The 20,920-nt window shown below is 39.9% G+C and overlaps 1 protein-coding gene across 1 annotated transcript; it reads left to right on the top strand.

Annotated features, from left to right (window-relative positions):
• Positions 1 to 468: 468 nt before the first annotated feature.
• On the top strand, positions 469 to 7,140 carry shox2 (shox homeobox 2). Its single transcript, XM_061720332.1, has 5 exons — positions 469 to 987; positions 2,482 to 2,690; positions 4,847 to 4,904; positions 5,212 to 5,300; positions 6,795 to 7,140. Exons 1-5 carry the CDS (start codon positions 729 to 731, stop codon positions 7,086 to 7,088), a joined length of 909 nt encoding a protein of 302 aa, XP_061576316.1. The 5' UTR covers positions 469 to 728; the 3' UTR covers positions 7,089 to 7,140.
• Positions 7,141 to 20,920: the final 13,780 nt, after the last annotated feature.

Here is a 20,920-nt window from a genome sequence, read left to right on the forward strand (position 1 = left end):
TCGTTGCGTCTTATTTTTCTCGCCCAGATCACAGAGATACACTGAGGAAGGACTCCTCAGCCATGTGCCCCCTTCTCACTTGTCATTTTCCGATTTTTTTAAGCCACACCCCTGCAGAGAGAGAGAGAGAGAGAGAGGGAGAGAGACTGTGAGGGAGAGAGAGAGAGAGAGAGATCCATGGCCATCTCCCGGGTGTTTAAAAAACTAACTCAGGACAATAGCAGCGAATGAGCGCTTAATTGAATTAATTAGTCCTTCTTGTCAATCTCGGATTAATGGCCAATAGCGTCGGTGCTGCTTAATGTTTTTACTTCTCTCTCGCTCTCTCTCGCTGCCGTATCAGTGAACGGGAAGGGGGGCTCATCCCGGCATCCTGAGGGGAGGTAATTTGCACGGATCAAGGGGGCAAGGCGCCGCAAAGTATAAATACTGTGACTTCAATAGAGGATCACCAGCAGGTTCCCAACTCTGCTACCAAAGGAGAAGGAATTGGCTTGAGAAGATATCTTCCTGTATATATAATATATATTTTTCTCTTTTTTTTTACCTTCATCCACAGCTGGCTGAATCACCTTGTATATCATTTTCAAGGGGGTCGACTTTAAAAAACGAGCCACACACCACTGATGTCTTGAGCTGTCGTGGAAGCAAAGGGAGAGTGTGTGCGAGTGAATGTGTGATGTGTGATTCTTCCCCCCTTTTTTTTTTTAAGAAGGGAGGAAGCCGTGATGGAAGAGCTCACAGCTTTCGTGTCTAAGTCCTTCGATCAGAAAGTGAAGGAGAAGAAGGAAGTGATAACCTACAGGGAAGTGTTGGAAACCGGGGCGGCTGCACGAGCAGTGAGCAGGGAGTCTTTATCCGCGGAGCCCGGGAGCCGGGAGGAGGCGAGCGCCGTCGCCCGGAACCTCGCGCTCTCTCCGGGCAGGGAAACGGACATGCTCGGGCCGGACAGGATCAGGGACGCCGGGAGCCCCAAACTCATAGACGGTAGGACCTATGAGAATGAAATCCTCGATCCTTTCTGAGCAGGAGTGTGTGGATGTTTTAGATATAGCAGAATAGGGAGACTTGCAAACTAAACTATAATTTGGGGTGGCTCAAAAGTTGATATTTATGTATTCTTTTACTTAATATCTCTGAGACTGCTGCATGTTTAACAATCCTCAAATATCAAATGCATTGATATAGACCTATAGGAAGGATGAACATTTATCACGCTTATATTCTTTTTGAAAGCAAATTCATATTTATTTGTGTTAATGTCATTCATTACTTAAATACAAATAACTCCTAAAGTCTATTGATTTGACATTATTTTTTATAATTTTAATGTTTTTAATAAATATTTTGCTTCTTAGAAATACCACGATAACAAAAAGTTTTAAACTCTGAAAAAAACGATATATAACAGGACGGTGGATGTCCAATTGTCTTGAATAGTCAAAAACGTTGCAGATTAACCTTTGTACATTTTATTTTTTATAACTTATTACATTTACAATGGAACTGATTCTGATTTACATGCATGCTTATTTTTGTCAATAATCAAGCCGTATGAAACACCTGATTCTAGGCGTGAAAAACACACCACGCGCCAAAACTTAAATAAAAATACCAATTTTAAGTGTAACATCAGGGGGAGACGTCGTTTTTTGTGTTTTTGGTTTATTTTTTAATGTTTTTTTGGGAGGGGGCGTTATTTTTCACCCCAATACAATTCTAAATAATCCATGGCCTTTAAAAGTATATGACAAGAATAAAATTATTAGATACATAAATAGATTAGTCAGAATAAAAATGGAATTCATAAGCAGGGCAATTGTTTAATGAAACAGCAAAAGCTGCTTGTTTTTAATTCCTGTTAAACAAAGCAGTCTAATCAATTTCGTCAACATTTAACCCGTCTTTCCTGTATAGTCTGTCCTCTTCACAATGCCTTAGCTGTGAAACCTGCACTAAATCTGACATCCCACTAAGATGTCTTGGAGTGGGGTGGCTTGTAAAAGTGACATCTGTTCGTCACGGGCAGCGTGGTTAAAAGCGGGACCACGACAAGCATGTATCAGACATCCAACAGTGGGCTTGGCGTTACATATTTATAAGCAGTTAATAATTAAAGAGCTTTATGTAGCTCTACAAAACATCCGAGGTCTGATAGCTCTGTGATATTGGAGGGCATGTCTTTCTCTGTTTCTTTCATTCTCTGGCCATGATAACCCATATTTAACAGCCAGGTTTGCTGATGAATTGCATGGCATTATCGCTCTTCAATCTTTTAATCTGCGGTAAACCTGCTGATTGTATTTTTTAAGAAATGGGGTGTAAGATTCAGCTAAAAACCCGATCTGTGTGCTATGAGTGGCTTTTTTTTTTTAAATGATGGAAAAAAATATGTACAAACAATAGAAATATACGACTATATAGACCATATTGGGGGTGACAGTGCAGCACGCTGATACTTCAACCTTGTTGCCAACACAGGCACCACGGATGTTAAAGAGAGAAAAGAGGACTCGAAGCCTATAGAGGACGAGGCACAAACTAAAATCAAACAGAGGAGAAGTCGGACTAACTTCACATTAGAGCAGCTCAATGAGCTGGAGCGGCTCTTCGATGAGACCCACTACCCGGACGCCTTTATGCGGGAGGAGCTAAGCCAACGACTGGGACTGTCTGAGGCCCGAGTACAGGTAAGACTTCATTCACATACATGAAAAATTATAAAATAATAATAATAATAATAATAATAATAATAATAATAATAATAATAATAATAATAATAATAATAATAATAATAATAATAATAATATATAACCCATCTAAAGCTATTCTTATAGACAATATCTTCAAGCACAAACAGACCCATAGAAGTCACTAAGAGGAAATACATAGCAGTTTAACAGTCATATACTTATCAACACTGATACCACCATGCAAGTGTCAGTTAATGTTTTAATATTCGTGGCAGATAATAAGGACAGAATGAAAACGTGCATGTATCCTCTTTTTACTCCTTTTTCCAGCTGGATTTTTATAACAGTTCACTGGTTTTATGAAAATGCATCTCACAAGCCTCCCTAGAATGAGAATATTTTACTTTAAATTTTATTAGTTTATTTATTCACTTTGTATGGGGAAATAAATGTGCTCACGCAGCCTTGCGTGGTTCTGGGTTTGTGCTAGACCAAAAGGTATTTGTAGGGAAGACACAGGAACAAAATATGGAATTATCACTGTCATTATGGAATTTTATTTTATTTTCGGAATTTGGTCCCTGGTTATATAATCCGAGTCGTTTTAATCGTTGTTGTCGAAACGTACAGACACAAATAAGTCTACAAATGTTGGTCTTCATTTGGGGGTGTCTGTTACCAAAGACCCTGTTTGTTAGTGCTGCTGCACTTTTCATGTGGACAGACCATCTGTGCAGAAACCCAGTCCGAGCGTTGGGAGATGCATGGAAGGTGGGGGCTCAGATATGTTCTGTATGTAAGACGAACAGGGAGGACAATGAGCATAAAACCTTACTACATCTTATTCATTTCATCCACCGGGCCCGGCTCAGGGGAGGACTTAGCATTTCTCTCCATATTCGATCATTCTGGAGAAAAGAAATCGCAAAACGGGCCCCAAAATGATCTCAATCAACAAACTCACCCTCCACCTCCCCCCAGAAAAAAAAAAGTTCAAACCAGCTTTTTGCAGGGCTTCCCAAGCCTGAGCTGGAATCTCACCAATAAGGCGTATTGTGTCCCGAACAAGGCGCACAGCTCGGGGATTTGCATAAATTATGTATTATTTTCAACCTAAATCAAGACCAACTCTCCCTCCGTCTCTTTCATCTCCACTGAAGAATTATATTTCTTTTTACCAAAGGCCACACGTGTATTTAGACTCGTTTTTATATTTTGCCTCAATCAATAACTGCACTGCATTTGCTTTTATCATGGTCATAAATTATACCTGAAAGCGTGCGCAAAAAAGACTTCCGAGTGACATACACTGTGATCAATAAATGAAGCCAGCTGACAGCCAGATCGATATATTTCAATCATGATTCCACTGTGTGTTTATGGGGCTAATGTAACGTAGATTGAAGCCTGTGGGGTAATTCAACTCGATGTTCCTGAGAGAGATTTGAATCAGATTATCATTAATCTGTGTTTCAAGGCGTTCCTCTGAAATTCGCCGATTTCAAGATATGGAAAAGAGAAGTGTTGAGCTTTTCTTTTTCTTTTTTTTTTAAACAATTAAGCGTTATAGCGTGATTACACAAAAATGTGAAGCATCTAAGCGTCTCTCTGACTGTTTTTCCTGCAGATAAGGGTAATTAATTTCAGCGGTCATTTAATGAGAGTGAGACAGAAAGACAAAGAGAGAGATCCTCTCAGATCGCTTTGCTCTGATGTCCAAAACCGTAATAGCCTTGCTGCAATTTGATATCCAACAGTCCATTCAACTCTTTGGGGACACTCATCTACAGAAAGATGAAACCAGCGCTGACAAGTATATTTATTATAGTCCAATAATCCTGCACGGTTTCCAAAAGAATGCTCCTATTCTCCTGGAGATAATCTAGCATCACATTTACTACATTTTCCTTTTCTTTCTTTCCTTTTTTTGCCCTCAGTGTTTCTGTTTCCCTTCTCTCTGCTCTCACCCCCACTCGTTCTTGTTGTAGACTAAATGTAATAATTAAAATCTGGGGTTAAGCAGTGTCATTAATATTTCAGTGCTCCTCGGGGATATTGTTTTTCTGCGGTTGTTGTCACTTTGAGAGGAATTACACATGGCCTCACAAGCAGCTGCCAATCACTGGGTCTCTAATTAATTTCTGTCCCTGCAGGTTTGGTTCCAGAATAGAAGAGCCAAATGCAGAAAGCAGGAAAACCAGTTACATAAAGGTAGCTACACCCAAATCCACGCACATCAGTCCACAAAATGAGTATTTCTATTATCTTCTATTCTATTCCCAGGCACCTCCCTATTAAAATGCATCCAACATCTTTGATCTTTACACAGTGTTTGCTTGGTGGCTCAATGTTCAGTCAATATACCATAAAAGTACCCTGATTTCTTCGCTGAGTGCCTACCTTGGAAATTATTTACGCCGACAACCAGTTTATGCGCTCGTTGTGCAGCTCTACAGCTTGTCATTTGTGGGGCTGAATGCTCATCTCACAATGAGGCTATCGTCTGTGTGTTTTGCAGGAGTCCTGATTGGAGCAGCAAATCAGTTTGAAGCTTGTCGTGTAGCGCCATATGTCAACGTGGGGGCTTTACGGATGCCATTCCAACAGGCAAGTCACTTTGAAGCGCATAGTCTTAAAAACCAGACCAATCCTTCCCTCAACAGCCAATTCCACCCCTCGCCCCCCGACTGCTGCCTTGGCACAGGCTGTGCCCAAGTGCTATGCAGAGAGCAGTTCTAATGTAGGGGGTAAATAAACTCTTATTACCACACTGGCAAGAAACACTGTGCCAGCATCGTGGATTAATTGGATTCCCCCCCTTTTGACTGGAGTAAAGAATCATATCAATGGTCCTAGTGGAAAGAATAGATTTCATGTTTTAAGACATTTTCTTCTTACAATTAATTGTTCTCGAATTACTTAACAGTGCTTCTGAGTCCGGCCATTGCACTAAAATTGTAGATTAAGATAAGATACGATAAGATAAGATAAGATAAGATAAGATAAGATAAGATAAGATAAGATAAGATAAGATAAGATAAGATAAGATTATCCTTTATTACTCCCTCAATGGGGAAACTCACATGTTAGCAACAGTCCACTTAACACACACATGCAGGGAAGGGGGTAAAAAAGTAAAAAGTAAAAAGTAAAAAATATATACATGTATAATTACAAGATATAGACTGTATATACATTGCGATGGAAATAAAAGTAGTGCGAAGGAAAAAAAACAGTGCAAAAAACATGCAGTTAGAATGAGTGTGAGGTAGACAGACAGATATTGCATAGATATTGCACATATGGTTATTGCACATCTTGTTATTGCACATGTTATTTATTGTTTGTAATACTTTATATTGGGTTTAGTTTAATTTAAGGTCAGTCCTCACTCAAGCCCTTAAATATGATTTTTTTTATATAAATATGAAACTCAAATCTGGATTTAGACTTACAGAGTTGCAGGAGTTTGCAGAGGTTTGCACTCCAAAGTTAAGACATTATCCCCCATAAATCATATAAAAAGGGTTTACATGAATTACAAATACAGTCTCACACGTGAAAATGAGTTCTAATAGGGGGTAAATAAACTCTTATTACCACACTGGCAAGAAACAATGTGCCAGCAACGTGGATTAATTGGATTCCCCCCCTTTTGACTGGAAGAATCATATCAATGTTCCTAGTGGAAAGAATAGATTTCAAGTTTTAAGACATTTTCTTCTTACAATTACAATTAATTGTTCTCGCTTCTGAGTCCGGCCATTGCACTAAAATTGTAATACTTTATATTGGGTTTAGTTTAATTTAAGGTCATTCCTCACTCCAAAAAGCCATTAAATTTGAATTTTGTGCAAATAAAAACTCAAATCTGGATTTAGACTTACAGAGTTGCAGGAGTTTGCAGAGGTTTGCACTCCAAAGTTGAGACATTAGGTCAGCAGCCGTCAGATATTACAATAAATCATCTAAAAAGGTGTTACATGAATTACAAATACAGTCTCACACGTGCAAAATGAGTCTTCAGACAACCCAAATGCAAAGTTAACGCATGTTCTCCCCCCCTTCTCTCCCCCCCCACCCGTGCGTCCCGTCCCGTAGGATAGTCATTGCAACGTGCCGCCCTTCTCCTTTCAGGTGCAGGCGCAGCTGCAGCTGGACAGCGCCGTGGCGCACGCGCAGCACCACCTGCACTCGCACCTGGCGGCGCACGCACCCTACATGATGTTCCCCGCGCCGCCCTTCGGGCTGCCGCTGGCCACGCTGGCCGCAGAGTCGGCCTCCGCCGCGTCCGTGGTGGCGGCCGCCGCCGCGGCCAAGAACACCAGCAAGAACTCCAGCATCGCCGACCTCAGACTCAAGGCCAAAAAGCACACGGCCGCGTTGGGACTGTGACGCCTGGAGGGGACGCCGAGAGACACTGGAAAAAAAAAACAAAAAAACCCAAACAACAAAAACAATCCAACTTCAACAAACAAAAAAAAAAAACATTCACAAAGAAAGAAGAAGGGAAGTGAAAAGAGAAAAAAATCCACGGACAAGTGGAAAAAAACATCCATGGACGTAATTTATGTTTTCTTAATGAAGGAAGACGACGTATAAATATAAAATATAGGCTATTTATGAGACAAAGACATTGAAAAAGACTGTGACGTATTAGCCTACACAGACGTGATTTTTGTTTTTCTTTGGTTAAGACCGTAAAGCCTGAATTGTGGTCAGCGTTAAATCGACGCAGAGCCACGGCGTAGGGTTACGGCGTACACTGCGTACCCTACACCGTAGGCTCTGCGTTGGTGTAACGCGGGACCATAAATCAGCAGCCTCCTCCATGGCCGAGGAGGCCGGCGGGACACCCCGAGGAGCTGGAAGAGGAGGAAGCATACTGGCTCGGTCGATACTTTGTCAAACGAGGCGATCCATTCTGCACTTGTTTTGTTTTGTTATGTTCTCATATTTTATTATTATTGCCATGATTTTATTTTGTTCATATAAATATATATAGAGGCTGGCCTCATACAAGTTCAAAAACACTTTCTCTGCAGAAGGCCAGAGCGGGAATTATTTGACAAAATAGGGACAAAAAAAAAAAAGGACAATGAATCGGAGTGTTTCTCCGTCCCTATAACTGTCCAGTTTGAAAACGCCACTGCGGTGTTTGCATGAGTTTTTTGAACCATTTCTCTATCTCTTCCTCTGTCTCATCTTCCTTCCTCTTCCTCTTCCTCTTCCTCTTCCTCTTCCCCTTCCTCTTCCTCTTCCCTGTCCTCTCAGAGGAAGGAGAGGTCTCCCTTGAATGTTTGGCCTATCTGACCTTGTTTGGGCCTCTTCCTGTAAAGGTGAAACATGGCGAAACATGCACCAGAAATGTGAGACTGTGTAAAACATGCGTCTGGCTATGCTGAACGTTTAATCATAACTCCAACTAATGTCCATATTTGCGAGATGATCTGGGCCCCCTTTTAAAGGAGTGCACTATGTCATAAATGCCATCTTTAACCCAGTGAACAAACCAACATATTACACTTAACAAGAGGAGTTGAATACGTAACGGTACGGGCACGTGTAAGATATGTTTATACACAAGAAACATGCATTATTTTTTATGATTTGGTGGCTTTATGAATGCCTTGTGGGGAATTGGTTCATTTTGTATTTTCCTTTCTTTCCGTGTATTAAAATCACGTGCTTTCTGTAGCCTATGTAAATTTGATGTTTTTATAACAGTGAAAAGGAGCTCACTTGAGGCACGGGTTTCTTAAAAAAATCATGAAATTGTTTTACTTTTTCCATTACATGTGAAACGTGAATCCACTTTAACGAAATGTTTTTCGTTCCCATAATAAATCAACAAAAGTTTCTTTAATGAGCTGAGATTTCTTTTTAAATATATAGGCCAATGTATTCGGGTAATTTATTTCGATGATTATTATCATTATCGTACTTGTAGGTGTTGTTATCATTAAACCCTTGAGAGCAAAATATTTTTTAATAATTCATGCCTTTAGCTAAAGGTCTTTTGATACCGTCAGTGCTGTGACAGGCCCGTTTAGTCGTGAACATTGGTGTCTGTCACGCGCCCGTGATGCTAAACCGATGCATTATTCATAGTTCTGTTGCGGAGGGTTTGCAGAAGAGAACTGGTAATTTCCAATACAAGCTAAACAGGAATATATAGGATACAAACGAACGCACAATGGTGCAATGTGTAATTGTATTTATTTTCTTTATTACTTTTTGGGATACTCATTTAGTTTTGAAACGAGTGTGGTATTATGTCAGGAAATTAAATCTCCCCCCGAACCCAAGAGCCAACCCCAACCAGCCCCAATAATTAATCTAAAAAAAAAAAAAGATGGATTTTTAATTTGAATGATTCAACTGCTTGTTTGTCCGAATCAGCTTGTAACTTATATATAATCAATATTAGTTATAACCTTCATAATCAATTTAAGAAATTGCAAATTTACCATTTCATCCGCAAGAGCCAAAGGATTGTTGAATAATTAGAAAAAAAGTAATATGTTTGTCGGGAAACCCTGCACATCTCCAGTGAATACAAATTTCTGTTATTTTTTTGTATTATTATTGTTTTAACTGTATTTTAAGTTGGACAAGAATGAACATATTTAAGGATTCGCAAGACCAAATATAAAGCCAACAACAACAACAACAAAACATTAATTAACAGTTGCCTCACTTGACTTACGAATTTGCTTGATTCATTTCCTGACACATTAACCGCCTCTTATTGAACATTTAATAAACACCTGACATGGCAACCTATAATTATAGGAATCCAGATCGCATTACCCGTTAGATATTTCCACACAAAACACAATGTCTTTAGCTATTAATTAATACTGATCTCACTGAGTCTGCACACGAGTCTTGAGTGTTTGTGTTTCTCAGCGTTTGGGGCAGGATTTAGACGCCAAAACTATTGAATTATTGATTCTGAGCCTCGCCAGTAATGGAGAAGACGGAACTGGGAAGCTTGTGAGCCAGAGAGCGCGCACGTTGTCCCGAGAAGAAACAGATTTATCCAGAGTCGGGAGCGCGCATGTCCTGCGGTCGGGTTCACTTTTTTTAAGAGGACGGAAAAGGGGTCAAGTTCATCTAATGTTTATGTTAATTGCATTGTTCAAACATTATTTATCAGCTATTAAATTGCTTTATTATGAAAAGAAATACTTAATTATAGGACTTTTCTTCCAATGTAAGAAAAAAAATCTATATTCAAGGTTAAGGATAAGGGGTATTAGATTAAAAATGCCATAAACTACAAGTGTCACTTTAATATTCTGCCATGACGAGACAGTTTAATAAAAACTATCACGTCATCTTTTATTAACACGACTGGGAGGACTAATTCATCTGAATGGAGTCACTTTCATGGTCCTCAGTATTTGCACATCTTCAGCAGACTTTCTTTATGACAGCAGTGCAAGGATGTGAGTCGGCAGTTGTGGAGTGGTCCATCAGCTATCAGCATGTCCTGAGGTGTGGTGCTGGAGTGGAGGGCCCCTACTCTAAGGGGCCCTGGAGACAATGAGACGGGGACACACAAGTGTTATGATTAGACATGGAGACTACCAGAGCTTGCACTCTGCTCTCAACACACTCTTAAGACACACACACCCCCACGCAGCCAGCCGGGAGCCAACCGCACAGGCTTCTTCTCACAGCCTGTCCCACTTGCTTCCTCTTTTCCTCCGGTCTCTCCCACATGCACTCTCACTCGTGGACTGTTGGATGCTGAGCTGGTTGAGTCAAGAACAGGCTAATTATATTAAAGTTAATCAAATTAAGGAAAACAGCAGTGGACATATGAATCCAAACACATGAGCAACTCACACACTTACAGAAACACACACGGATCATTGTAGCCTGGTGAGTCACAACAGCTCTCAACACCGTGGAATCCTCCATATCAACTGGTGCTGTCTTGTTGCTATATTTACCCCACTACAACCCCAGAGACAAATACACTACTCTCATTTCCCGCACTTGGCTCTTTATCAAATTAGGGCACGTTAAACAATTTTTTTTTTTTCCTGACAGTGGAGGCAGATTTTTTTTTTTTGCTCTGCATGTGAACGACTGTGGCTGAATCTGCGGTATATGGTGTTTGTAACTGTGCTCGTGAGTGTATAAATTTATGTGAAGGGAGAGAAAGCACCCTTTCTTTTCTTTTCTCTCCAAGGGCTTGCCTTTGTTACATGTTAGGAGTGCTCAAAGAGCAGGGCGCACACAGCACTCCACCAAAGACAACAGCCATCAGGAGCAAAGGCAGATAAAAGCCCAACTTCAAAGACATCAAATGGAGCACAAGTGAGAAAGAAACCTGCTGAAAACGCCCTCGAATAGCACTCAGGCCGGCAATTACGACACCGTATCGCGGGCTGTTATCACATGTATAGGCCTGGGTGGCTAACCACAGCGCTTGGTGTGGGTTGCAGTCAGCAGAGAATTAGAGCATTTATAGAGCTTGACTGTATTTAATTTCACTGTAGGATGAAAAGTGGGTGTTCACACAGATTTGACCCCTGCTATGACCAGGCAGGCTTAACCATGGTGATTACAGACAGAAAAAAACAACAGCCTCTATCTCCAGCGCCTTCTATTCAGCAGCTAAGTAGAACAAAACAAAACAGAGGTCAGAACAAAACAAGAAGTCTAATTGTTTTACTGTTTCCTGTTTAGGTGCCCCAGGGCAATCTACACATTTTTATGTACTGGGTGCATTTTATTTGTTATTAATTCATTTCCAGTTGCAGCTGGCTTGCAGATTAGAGAGATAACATAATGTATAACTCTCTGTCCTGGGAAGAAGACATAACAAGCATGTGTGTGTTGAGACCTGTGGCATTAGTAACCCTGAGGGGATTTTTTTTGTTTTCATTAAAAAAAAAGTTGACATTTGGTGTGAAGTGGATGCATTAGAGTGTGACTTTGTGTGCATGGCTTTATGAGTGTGAGAACAAAATGAAACCGAGAGAGAGCAAGAGAGGGAGAGGGAGAGTGATGAGGGGCACACAGTAAATGTTAAACATTTGGCTCATGCAGCTCTGTATTTACAAGCTGGTAAGATCCAATCATCTGTGTGCAAGCATAATCGAGCACTTGCTTTTCAATCATCAGATGTTTGTACACAGCCTCTTAAATTACAAAAAGCCTTTTGGAAACACAGGCCTAACTCATCTCATATTGATTGTATTCACGCTGTCTGAAGTTTACAAAATGCCATTTTGAAATGTCACAAAATTACAAAAAAAAGTTGACAAATCATCCAATATTTGTATCAGGATGCTCAAGTGTCTTTTTAATGTGGGTACGTTCAGGGAGGTCCACACTCATTCATTCTGGGGTTAAGTGTTTTCTCAACATTCTGTCCAAGGAACCATTTATGACCATTTATATATCTGTCAGCTGCACTCAAATGCTCTCTGAACTGGTGACAGACATGTGTGGTCAAAACACAGTTTAGATGTGAGGGAAAATGGCCCCTGGTTTTCAGTATGAGCATTAATCACCTTTGTACTGTAAATGTTTTACTCATGAAGCTGTGAGCTGGTTTCACATAAATCTGTGTGCAGTACAACAATCTATATACTGTATCTTACTGATGTTAAAAAACATACAACTCTGTGATGGATGAGTTTGTTGCATTTTAGTTAGTTTTCCATTTGGTACCGTAGTTGCATGTAAACACACCAGAGCTTCATGAAAAATGTGACCTAAGAAACCTATAAACATTACCAATATGTTATTTATATTATATGAAATTTGGATTAAACTATGACAAATAGCTGGATGGTAGAGGGTGACCCAATGAAAGTGAAATCTCAATCTAGCAGCAAGTTAACATAACATATATGGGCAATGGCACTGATAAGAATGATACTTTATTTATCTGCAAAAGAAAATTACATTGTTTATTATAGTAAATTAAAACAATATGATTAAAATAAATAAAAATGAGTTGACTAAGTGATAGAACTTTGGAGCTGGAGCAGAGTTTGAAATCTTCACGGATCGAGAATGCACTGGGGTGTTTTACTTGCAGCCTAGCAACAACTGAGCTGATGACATCACACACAGACTTGGCAAGTAAAACAAGCAAACACTTGATAGACTTCATGGACCAAGACTCAGCTAGATCATTATCCAGGGCTCAGAGACATTCGGAAGTGCTTTATCATTGGAATTATGATGGAGATAGTTTGTCTTGTCTACAGGTAGGATAATTAAAAAGAATTAAAAAGAAAAACACAAAATGGCAAGTTCTGAATGTCATCCCTCATCTCTTCTCTTAATTCCTGTATACATTTTTAGTAACACTATTAAAGTGGACATATTACCACAACATGAACAAATATAACAGCATTTTTCTGTGCCTGAGAGCACACATTTGGACATTGGAATTTTGTTTGTTTCTCCTGTGTTTGAAAATATGAGCTGTTGAGCTTCACGGAGTGTTGTGACATCATAAATGCAGATCAGAATAGAGTTACCCAGCTTTCTCATCTTTAACTTGACTCATATCATGATATATTTGTTGTGTGCAAAGGAGGCACACTCTACAGAAAAGGGTGGAAAAATAGAATTAGGTGTCTCACTCCGGTTCCTAAATCTGTGGATTATGAACAGAACTGTAAAATCACGATTGAAAAAGGTGCTTTATCCCTTTGGTATTTCCATCAAAACAAGGGACAGATGTATTATTACTGCTCCAGTAAACTGTGTCAGCTGTTGGAATAGTGGCCTTATATGTCTTTTTTTTTTAAACAAAAAACAATGGGAACACAAGTTTTAAAACCTAGACATTACTTTGCTTAATTTCAAGAGCGACAGAGGTATATTTATGATCCTTTATCGAGTGAGTTCAAATCGTGTTCTTGGGCACTTTTCCCTATCTTTCAGAGTGGATTTTGTTTTTTTATTGTGTTCATGTTAAAGTCATATAAAACATCCCAGTCTTTTCTAAAGGGACTTTTTCTCTCGCACACGCAACACAAGATGATATATGAAGTGAGGGAAAAATACGAAGTAGTGCCAAGTCAAAAACTGAGGTAAAGCGCAAATACCTAACATTTGTGTGACATGTAATTCTGTCAGTGCAGTTACATGCACATCTAAATAAATCAAGTTATTGGAAATAATCTAGCTAAGGATTAAACTGGAGTTTCCGAGAAATCCAAGTACACATGCAGGAGAAGACAATTGATTATTGAGTGAGGTGCGTTCAACTCTGCAATACTTGGTGGCGCCACACGCACTTTCGCATTGGCTTTCTTCCAGTTAGTTCTTTGTTGTTCGTCTTCTTCTTCTCCTACTGTGTTGATATTCTGGCTTTCGCGATGTTGTCACTTCCGGAAGGGGGCTTCCCGGGACAAGCACTAGCTTGGCTTAGCGTGGCTGCCTGAATAACTCGTATTAGGACACATTATCTGGCACTAATAGCTCAATCTCAAGAGCTTCAGTTTGGTTCGACTACAGCCTGGCTAAAGGCTGAATTAAGGTTGTGCGTTAAACCAACGCAGAGCATGCGCCGTTGCCGTGACGCCGTCATGAACCCTTTGGACTTCTCCATCACTCCATTTCGCCGCAGTTGATGCTTTGTTTAGCTTCCGTTTTTTTCCGGTCAGAGTGAATCACGTCCCGATGCTCTGATGCGACCCGTCTGCTCACACTAGACGTTCATAATCCTCACGTCGGACTTCTGTGTACTGGAACTGCAACGTCAAAAAGAAGTGGAAGAGGAGGAACCCCCGAACTTGGCAATTTGTGCCATTCTGTGTGGCGATAATTCAAATAAGATTAGACACGTCGTGATTGGACAAGGAATTGGCTATTAAAACATGATTTGTAATGTGAATTGGCAAAACACTTTAAACTACAAATAATAGTTTTTGACGTGACATCAGAGATTGCGCATGCTCTCTGCGAAAGGATGAGGCCAATCGGGTCGTAGCTGCTTCAACTGTGCGATACCTTCACGAGGAGCGACCAGGATTTCAAACACGTTTGATTTTCTTGCGAGCACACTATTTGTGATCGGGAGCTCATCGTGAGGTGTTAATCTCTCGTCGTTACCACACGTATACTGCACGAGGCACGAGCAATGATTGGGTCGAAATCTGGCCCGATCCAAAAAACTAGTGGAAAATCGGTTCAAAACGAGCCGACAATCGCACAGTGTATGCCCGGCTTTAGTGCATGTAAACGTACTAAGTGTCATCATCAATCAGTTGTGCTTGGCAAAAGCTGCAAGTCTGTGGAACTCCACTGGAAGGACAAAACAGCAACAATCAAAAACATAACTTCTTATTAGGTGCTTTGATGCTGGTGGCGTCTCATAGAACAGCTGGATTGAGATATGGTAGTTGTGAGGTTCCCTGAAATGTTTTTTCATTCTCATCAAACCACTCAGTGACCCTGGGTGCCCTATGGGTGGGGGCATTGCCATCCTGGCATAGGCCACTCCTTTCAGAGAAGAAATGTTTAATAATGGGAGAACAACTTTTTATTGATTTCTAGTGACCCTTTGGTCCATGTGGGGTCCCTCTTAGGGCACGAGCACACCATGACTCTGCAGTATAACAGCTCCAAATGCATAACGGATATCTGGTCCACTTGGGCCACCTCTAAGGGCACAAGAAGGGAACAAAACTTTGCAGCATAATGGTCCAAAATGCAAAACCAAGCCAATGGATCACCTCACTGTGTGTGTGTTTGTTGGGGTTGGTCAAGGGTTCAGATCAACTGCCACATAAAAACTTTAAAAAGGCAGCACTGGTGGATTCCTTCATCACAGTTTAGACTGACCACCTCTTTTAAGCTTTGAATTTTGTTGCGTCAGACTTGAGGAATAAAGATCAGTGTCATTATGAAACATCTTTTTTGTTTCTTCTTCTTTTTTTCCCCAATTAGCTTGAAATCATTGTTGAAATCATTATCAATTAAAATAAAGTGTACCTGAACTAAGTTGCCTTTTGTATATTAATAAGTCTTTGGGGCAGTGGAATATGGGAGCAAGAGGTCAAGTGCTTAAGAATTAATAGAATTTTAAAGCAGGATGGTGGCTCTCATCCAGGGCATCTTATTCAGATGTTTTCATTGATCCTGCCACTTGTGTCTCCTCACTGATACAGCAGTATTGACATCTGTATTTCTATGGTAATTTACTCCTTAGGCTAGTGCAGGTAAGCTGCTTTGCCTGGGCTTGATGATGTGTACAACAACCACACACAAATTCATGTGTGCATGCACCTTATTATAGACTAATAAGATGAACATGAACAGTAATGTATGAAGGTGAAGGGACACATCAGTTTTGAAGTGGATGCAGTAGGTAGGACGAGTATATCAGGTTTAAATTAATGCTAATATGAACTGATGTCACAAGCTGAGAGAAGGACAGACTAGGCGCAAAGAGCTGACTGAGCTGCATTATGGGGCCCGAGGAGGAATCGGAGGTGGCAGGACCCCATAGTGGTGTGACGTTCTACTGGCTTACAGCGTTACCTCAACAGCCCGCCAGCGTTTAATTAAATAGGCCCGCATTACCTTCCTCCACAGTAGGGAACAAATGCTTGAGAAGTACACTATCTCATTCTGAAATGGGATGTAAAAATAGATCTCATGAGTTAGCCCTCACTCGCACTCACTCTCTCCTGTGAGAGTTTGTCAGTCCCTCTTTGTCTCCGACTTTCTCATACCCTTGCTTTTCAGATTCTTAATAACATTGTTCCCAGTCTAAACTTGACATTGAAAGTGACAGTCAGCGTAGCTGCTGCACTGCACTTAATTTAATATTGGATTGTCTTTATTTGAAGATAACTTGCAAGCCAAACAGTGGGGAGAAAAAAAGAGAAATGTTCTTTCCCCCACAGAAGCTGTAAAGACAACTTCAACAACATCGGATGGCAGTGCTTGCAGCCAACAGAACTTACTTCCCTTTTTTTGTTTTGAAGTGGAAAAAAACTTCAAGGAAGTAACACGTGTATCGAGAATGAATATAGCATACGTCCTAAAATAGCTGACACTTGCTGTCGCAGATAACTGGCTGTGTTATGGAAAAGAATGAAGACAGCTGATTGAAAACAACCAAATCTATCAGCCAGCATTGATACTCGTAATCTCGGTTCAAGATTGTGCTTGGATCCGTTTTGAAAAGTTTGGCTGCTCCTCTCTGACAGACAATGAATTTGGACTTCTATGAAGTAGAGAGAGTGGAATGTTGAGGGGGGAGAGAGATGAAGAAAAAGGCCCACAGAAAGAGACCGCTGAGCCGGGAAGACAAGGGCAGTGATACGAGCAGAGTAGATAGAGAGAACAGTATGTTGGAGCAGGCAGGCAGAGGTGCAAAAGACATGAGTGCGCCAAAGAGGAAGCACTTTGTTGAGCTAAAGCATGTTTGAGAGACTGTCTATTATCTTAATGATGACAGAGATCCTTTTAGAGGGTCGCATGCAACACATTGTGCGCTGGAAGTGCTCTAATAAGACCACCTACAGTAAAAGAGAGCTGGGGATAAGGCTTTGTTTTGGTTAAATATACAGAGAAAATAACTGCACTGCATGCAAACTGTGTTCTAATGGAAGTCCACATGGTTTTTCTTTGCTCAGATTGTGTTTCCAATTCAAACTAATAAGACAGCTTTGTTATAAAAATATCAACTCAACTGTAAAAGCATCTCTGATCCTTTGAATGTTTAACTGGATAACAAGGTCAGAAACATGCTGAGTTGAATATCTAAACACTAGTTTGTCTTGTTTTGTATTGTATTTTGTTATGTTTTTTTCAACCATTTTAGACAGATTCTTAAAGGAGTAGTTCACCATTTTGGGAAACTATTTTTGCATCTCTGATGGACACAATATAAAAAAATTGATTATTTTTGTTGCGTCTGTGGAGGAAACCTTTTGCTTGGGGTTTGTTCAACATTTAGTATTTTTATTTTTTAAAGCAATTAGGCCAATAAATCTGAATTGTAGTCACAAATATGTAGTGAACTTTTCATTTCTTTCTTTTTTGTTTAAATTTTAAACCATGCTTTTTATTTCTACTATGAAATGTTTTAATGTCTCTATAAAGCACTTGTTGTTGAATTGTGCTATAAAAATAAACTTGCCTTGCCGTGAAGGAAAAGTAGCGTCAACTTGATCCATCTACGAAGAAGCTGTATACATATCACAAAACAAATTAACTTGCCATAACTCGAATGCCAAAAATGTATACAGCTGTTATTACACCTATGATCATTTGCTTTGTTTTTATTTCCACACATTTGGTTAAGTTTAGGCAGCAAATCGGCTTAGTTAGGGTTAGGAAAAACATATCCTTTACAAAGTGATGTCAACAGATGCAGATAAGGTATATGTATATTATGTGTTGGTAATGAAAACGAGTCCAATCCTTAGGGTTTAATATGCAGGGGTAATTTTGTGCTCTGAGAAGTTACCAGGAAACCAGCATCAAGGATGAAAAGTTATTGTGCTTCACTACGAAATGGTTCGTCATGTGACATCCAAAAACGTGCTTCTGTGTATTTTGTGACGTATGCTGATTGCTGACTGGTATTTTATTTTGTTTTTACTTTTATAACAAAAAAGTTGAATGGGTGACTACTGACTACTGAAGTATTAAGAACATGTCAAACAGTTGTTTTATGCAGAAAAAAAAAATCTGTCTCAGTTGATTAAATTTTTCGGATTATAGAGCCACATTTTTGAATGTGAACTTACATTTGATAAATTATTCATGCCATGTGACATGTTTTAAAGTATTTTTTTTAATTTAAATTAAAAAAGAAAATATAAACACATCCAGTTGGTTTTTAACCAAAGAGAAAAGCAACAACATTTTAATCATATTTTTACAACACAGTGATGTATTTCCCTTTTGTAATAATTTTATGGAAGGAAAATTCAGAGGTTTATGAGTATTGGTATCATCAGTCTCCTAGGTCCCTGAGATGGTGCTGATGAACAAAATTAGATGCTATTGGGCCATATGAACAGAAAATACAAACAGCGGTGGAGAATGCGGACTTACAGATCTGCAATAAAACCAATAAAAGCAAATACTTTTTCTTCATAGTATATTGTACAATTGAACAATCAAAATATGAGAATATTTGAACATGAACACATTCACATAAGCTTTTTTACTGGTAGTTTCTTCCCCCCACTCATGTAAGGGTTTATACAGTATAATCATGTATACACTGCTAACATCATCACTGTTTCACACAAGTCCCATTTGTTTATTTAATTCCCTAAAAGTCCCTTTCCTTTAGCGAGTCCATTGGATAAATATAGCATTGCATCTCTGAGAAAGAGCTCATAATGGAGCAAATACATTGTATCTTTATCATATTTCCTTTGGGTGATATTTACAATCCCAACACTCATATCATGTTGATCTTCTCTAAATATATTAGAAATAATTTGGAGAAGCAGCAACATGCTGAAATAACTCAACTTCTCATAAGTGCTCACTCAATTGGCTCCATGACCAAAATATGAAATGAAAACCTGAGCAGTGAGTCTGCAGACCACAGAGAGATGGTACAGAATGGTCTGGAGGGCGTGCGGACACAGAAGAGATTTGAACACTGTAAAAACACATCCCTCTGGCACCATTATATAAGCATACATATGGGACAGCAAAAATGGAAGACGACACTTTAAATGACATTATTATAAAATGCAATACTCCTGGAATGATCCCTTATTAAATTAGGCCCTATGATCCAAGATGAATTTCCCGCTTCTCTAATCCATCAAGAAGGGAATATTAAAAGATAGGCCTCAACTGGCATTAGAAGCTCACTCTGTCTTGACTTTCATTATTCTGCATTAGGGTGCTGCTGGGGGAGAGCCTCTTAATGAGAATTACAATGATTCACTGGCCCCGGCCCCACTTCTGACAAGTCAAATATTAACTCCTCAGTCACAGCTGTCGGAATTAAAATACTTTGTAGCTGTGGACGTGCTAAATTAAATTGGCCTTTTATGTTCCTTACATGGCTGACCCCCGTGGGGCTCCACTGCTTCGGTCGCCACTGAGACGGCTATATGACAGAACCGCAGGAAAAGTCAGGCCTGCAATGTAAGCTGCACACCGCAAGCAAGTTAAAAGTGAGAACAAAAAGAAAAACATTTCCCTCCCGCGTGTGTCATTTTGTCATCTTCTCTTGCCACTGCATGGTCTCCCTTTTCCTTCATCCTGTGATTCTCACCAGAAGCAGTTTACTTTTGCAGAAATCTTGCCTCTATTACCACGGCCACAGAAGCACATAAAGCCTCCTCACCTGTTGCTTGGCCTTCATGTTTAAGAGCAAAATACATTAACGCAACAGAGCTGCCTCTTCAGAGAGCAAGGGAACTTTGTTCTAATGTGATTAAGGCTAAGCATGAAGGAAACAAATCAAATTCATCTTTGCCTTTGAAAGTTTTATTTTTGGTTAATTTGCACTCATTTAAGTGGGAGGCCATAGGGATCACAGACCTCTGCTCTATTCTGCTTTCCATATTCCTCTGTGTGAACAATTGTTTGTTGGGCGGTCGCTCTGCCTGGTTGCTTGCTATCGTGCTCGAGCCCCAAGGTCATGTGCGCCGGCTGTGAGGGTGGGGAGGATTTCTTGCCTTTCCCCAGCAGCATTTCTGCACTGCCTCCGTTGCCAGCAGAGCTCTGAATCCTTTTCCCGCTCTGTTTGAGCTCCTCACAAACAAACGATCGATTTCACACATAGAGATAGATAGAGGGAAAGAGGGAGAGAGAGAGAGGGAGAAGGGAGAAGGAAAATATAACTGCCATTGACCGTACAGTCTTGCAAGTGTAGTACTTGAAATCGCTGGATTAAAAAAATAAAATAAAAAAATTATGCATATACATATATATATACATATATATATATATATATATATTTACAAGCCCCGGGACATGTCACCTCTCCCCTTTAAAAAGTCAACCGAATGAATAAAGAAATGGCTGTAGCTGATAAAGAAAACAAAAACAGCCAAATGGAAGAGAGTGGAGGATTAATTCAGTGGGCAGATGGGTCTTGGTGTCAATTTGAGCTATTCTGATCCACAGAATTGAAACCAGAGCTCAGCCGAGCCCCAAACAAGTCACCTTTGACCCCTCATGACAGACACCCTACTGATACTCTATATTCACTCAATTTCTCTGCAAGCTTTGTTTTGACAAAAACC

This window comes from Cololabis saira, chromosome 4, assembly GCF_033807715.1.
Source record: "Cololabis saira isolate AMF1-May2022 chromosome 4, fColSai1.1, whole genome shotgun sequence".
In the NCBI taxonomy this organism is placed as follows: Eukaryota; Metazoa; Chordata; class Actinopteri; order Beloniformes; family Belonidae; genus Cololabis; species Cololabis saira.

What these genes read in the sequence shown, in the direction of transcription:
- shox2 (XM_061720332.1), top strand. Translation starts at nt 729, where the DNA reads ATGGAAGAGCTCACAGCTTTCGTGTCTAAGTCCTTCGATCAGAAAGTG. An exon ending in TGTCTGAGGCCCGAGTACAG is followed by an intron (nt 2,691 to 4,846) that starts GTAAGACTTCAT and finishes CTGTCCCTGCAG; the next exon opens with GTTTGGTTCCAGAATAGAAG. An exon ending in TACGGATGCCATTCCAACAG is followed by an intron (nt 5,301 to 6,794) that starts GCAAGTCACTTT and finishes CCCGTCCCGTAG; the next exon opens with GATAGTCATTGCAACGTGCC.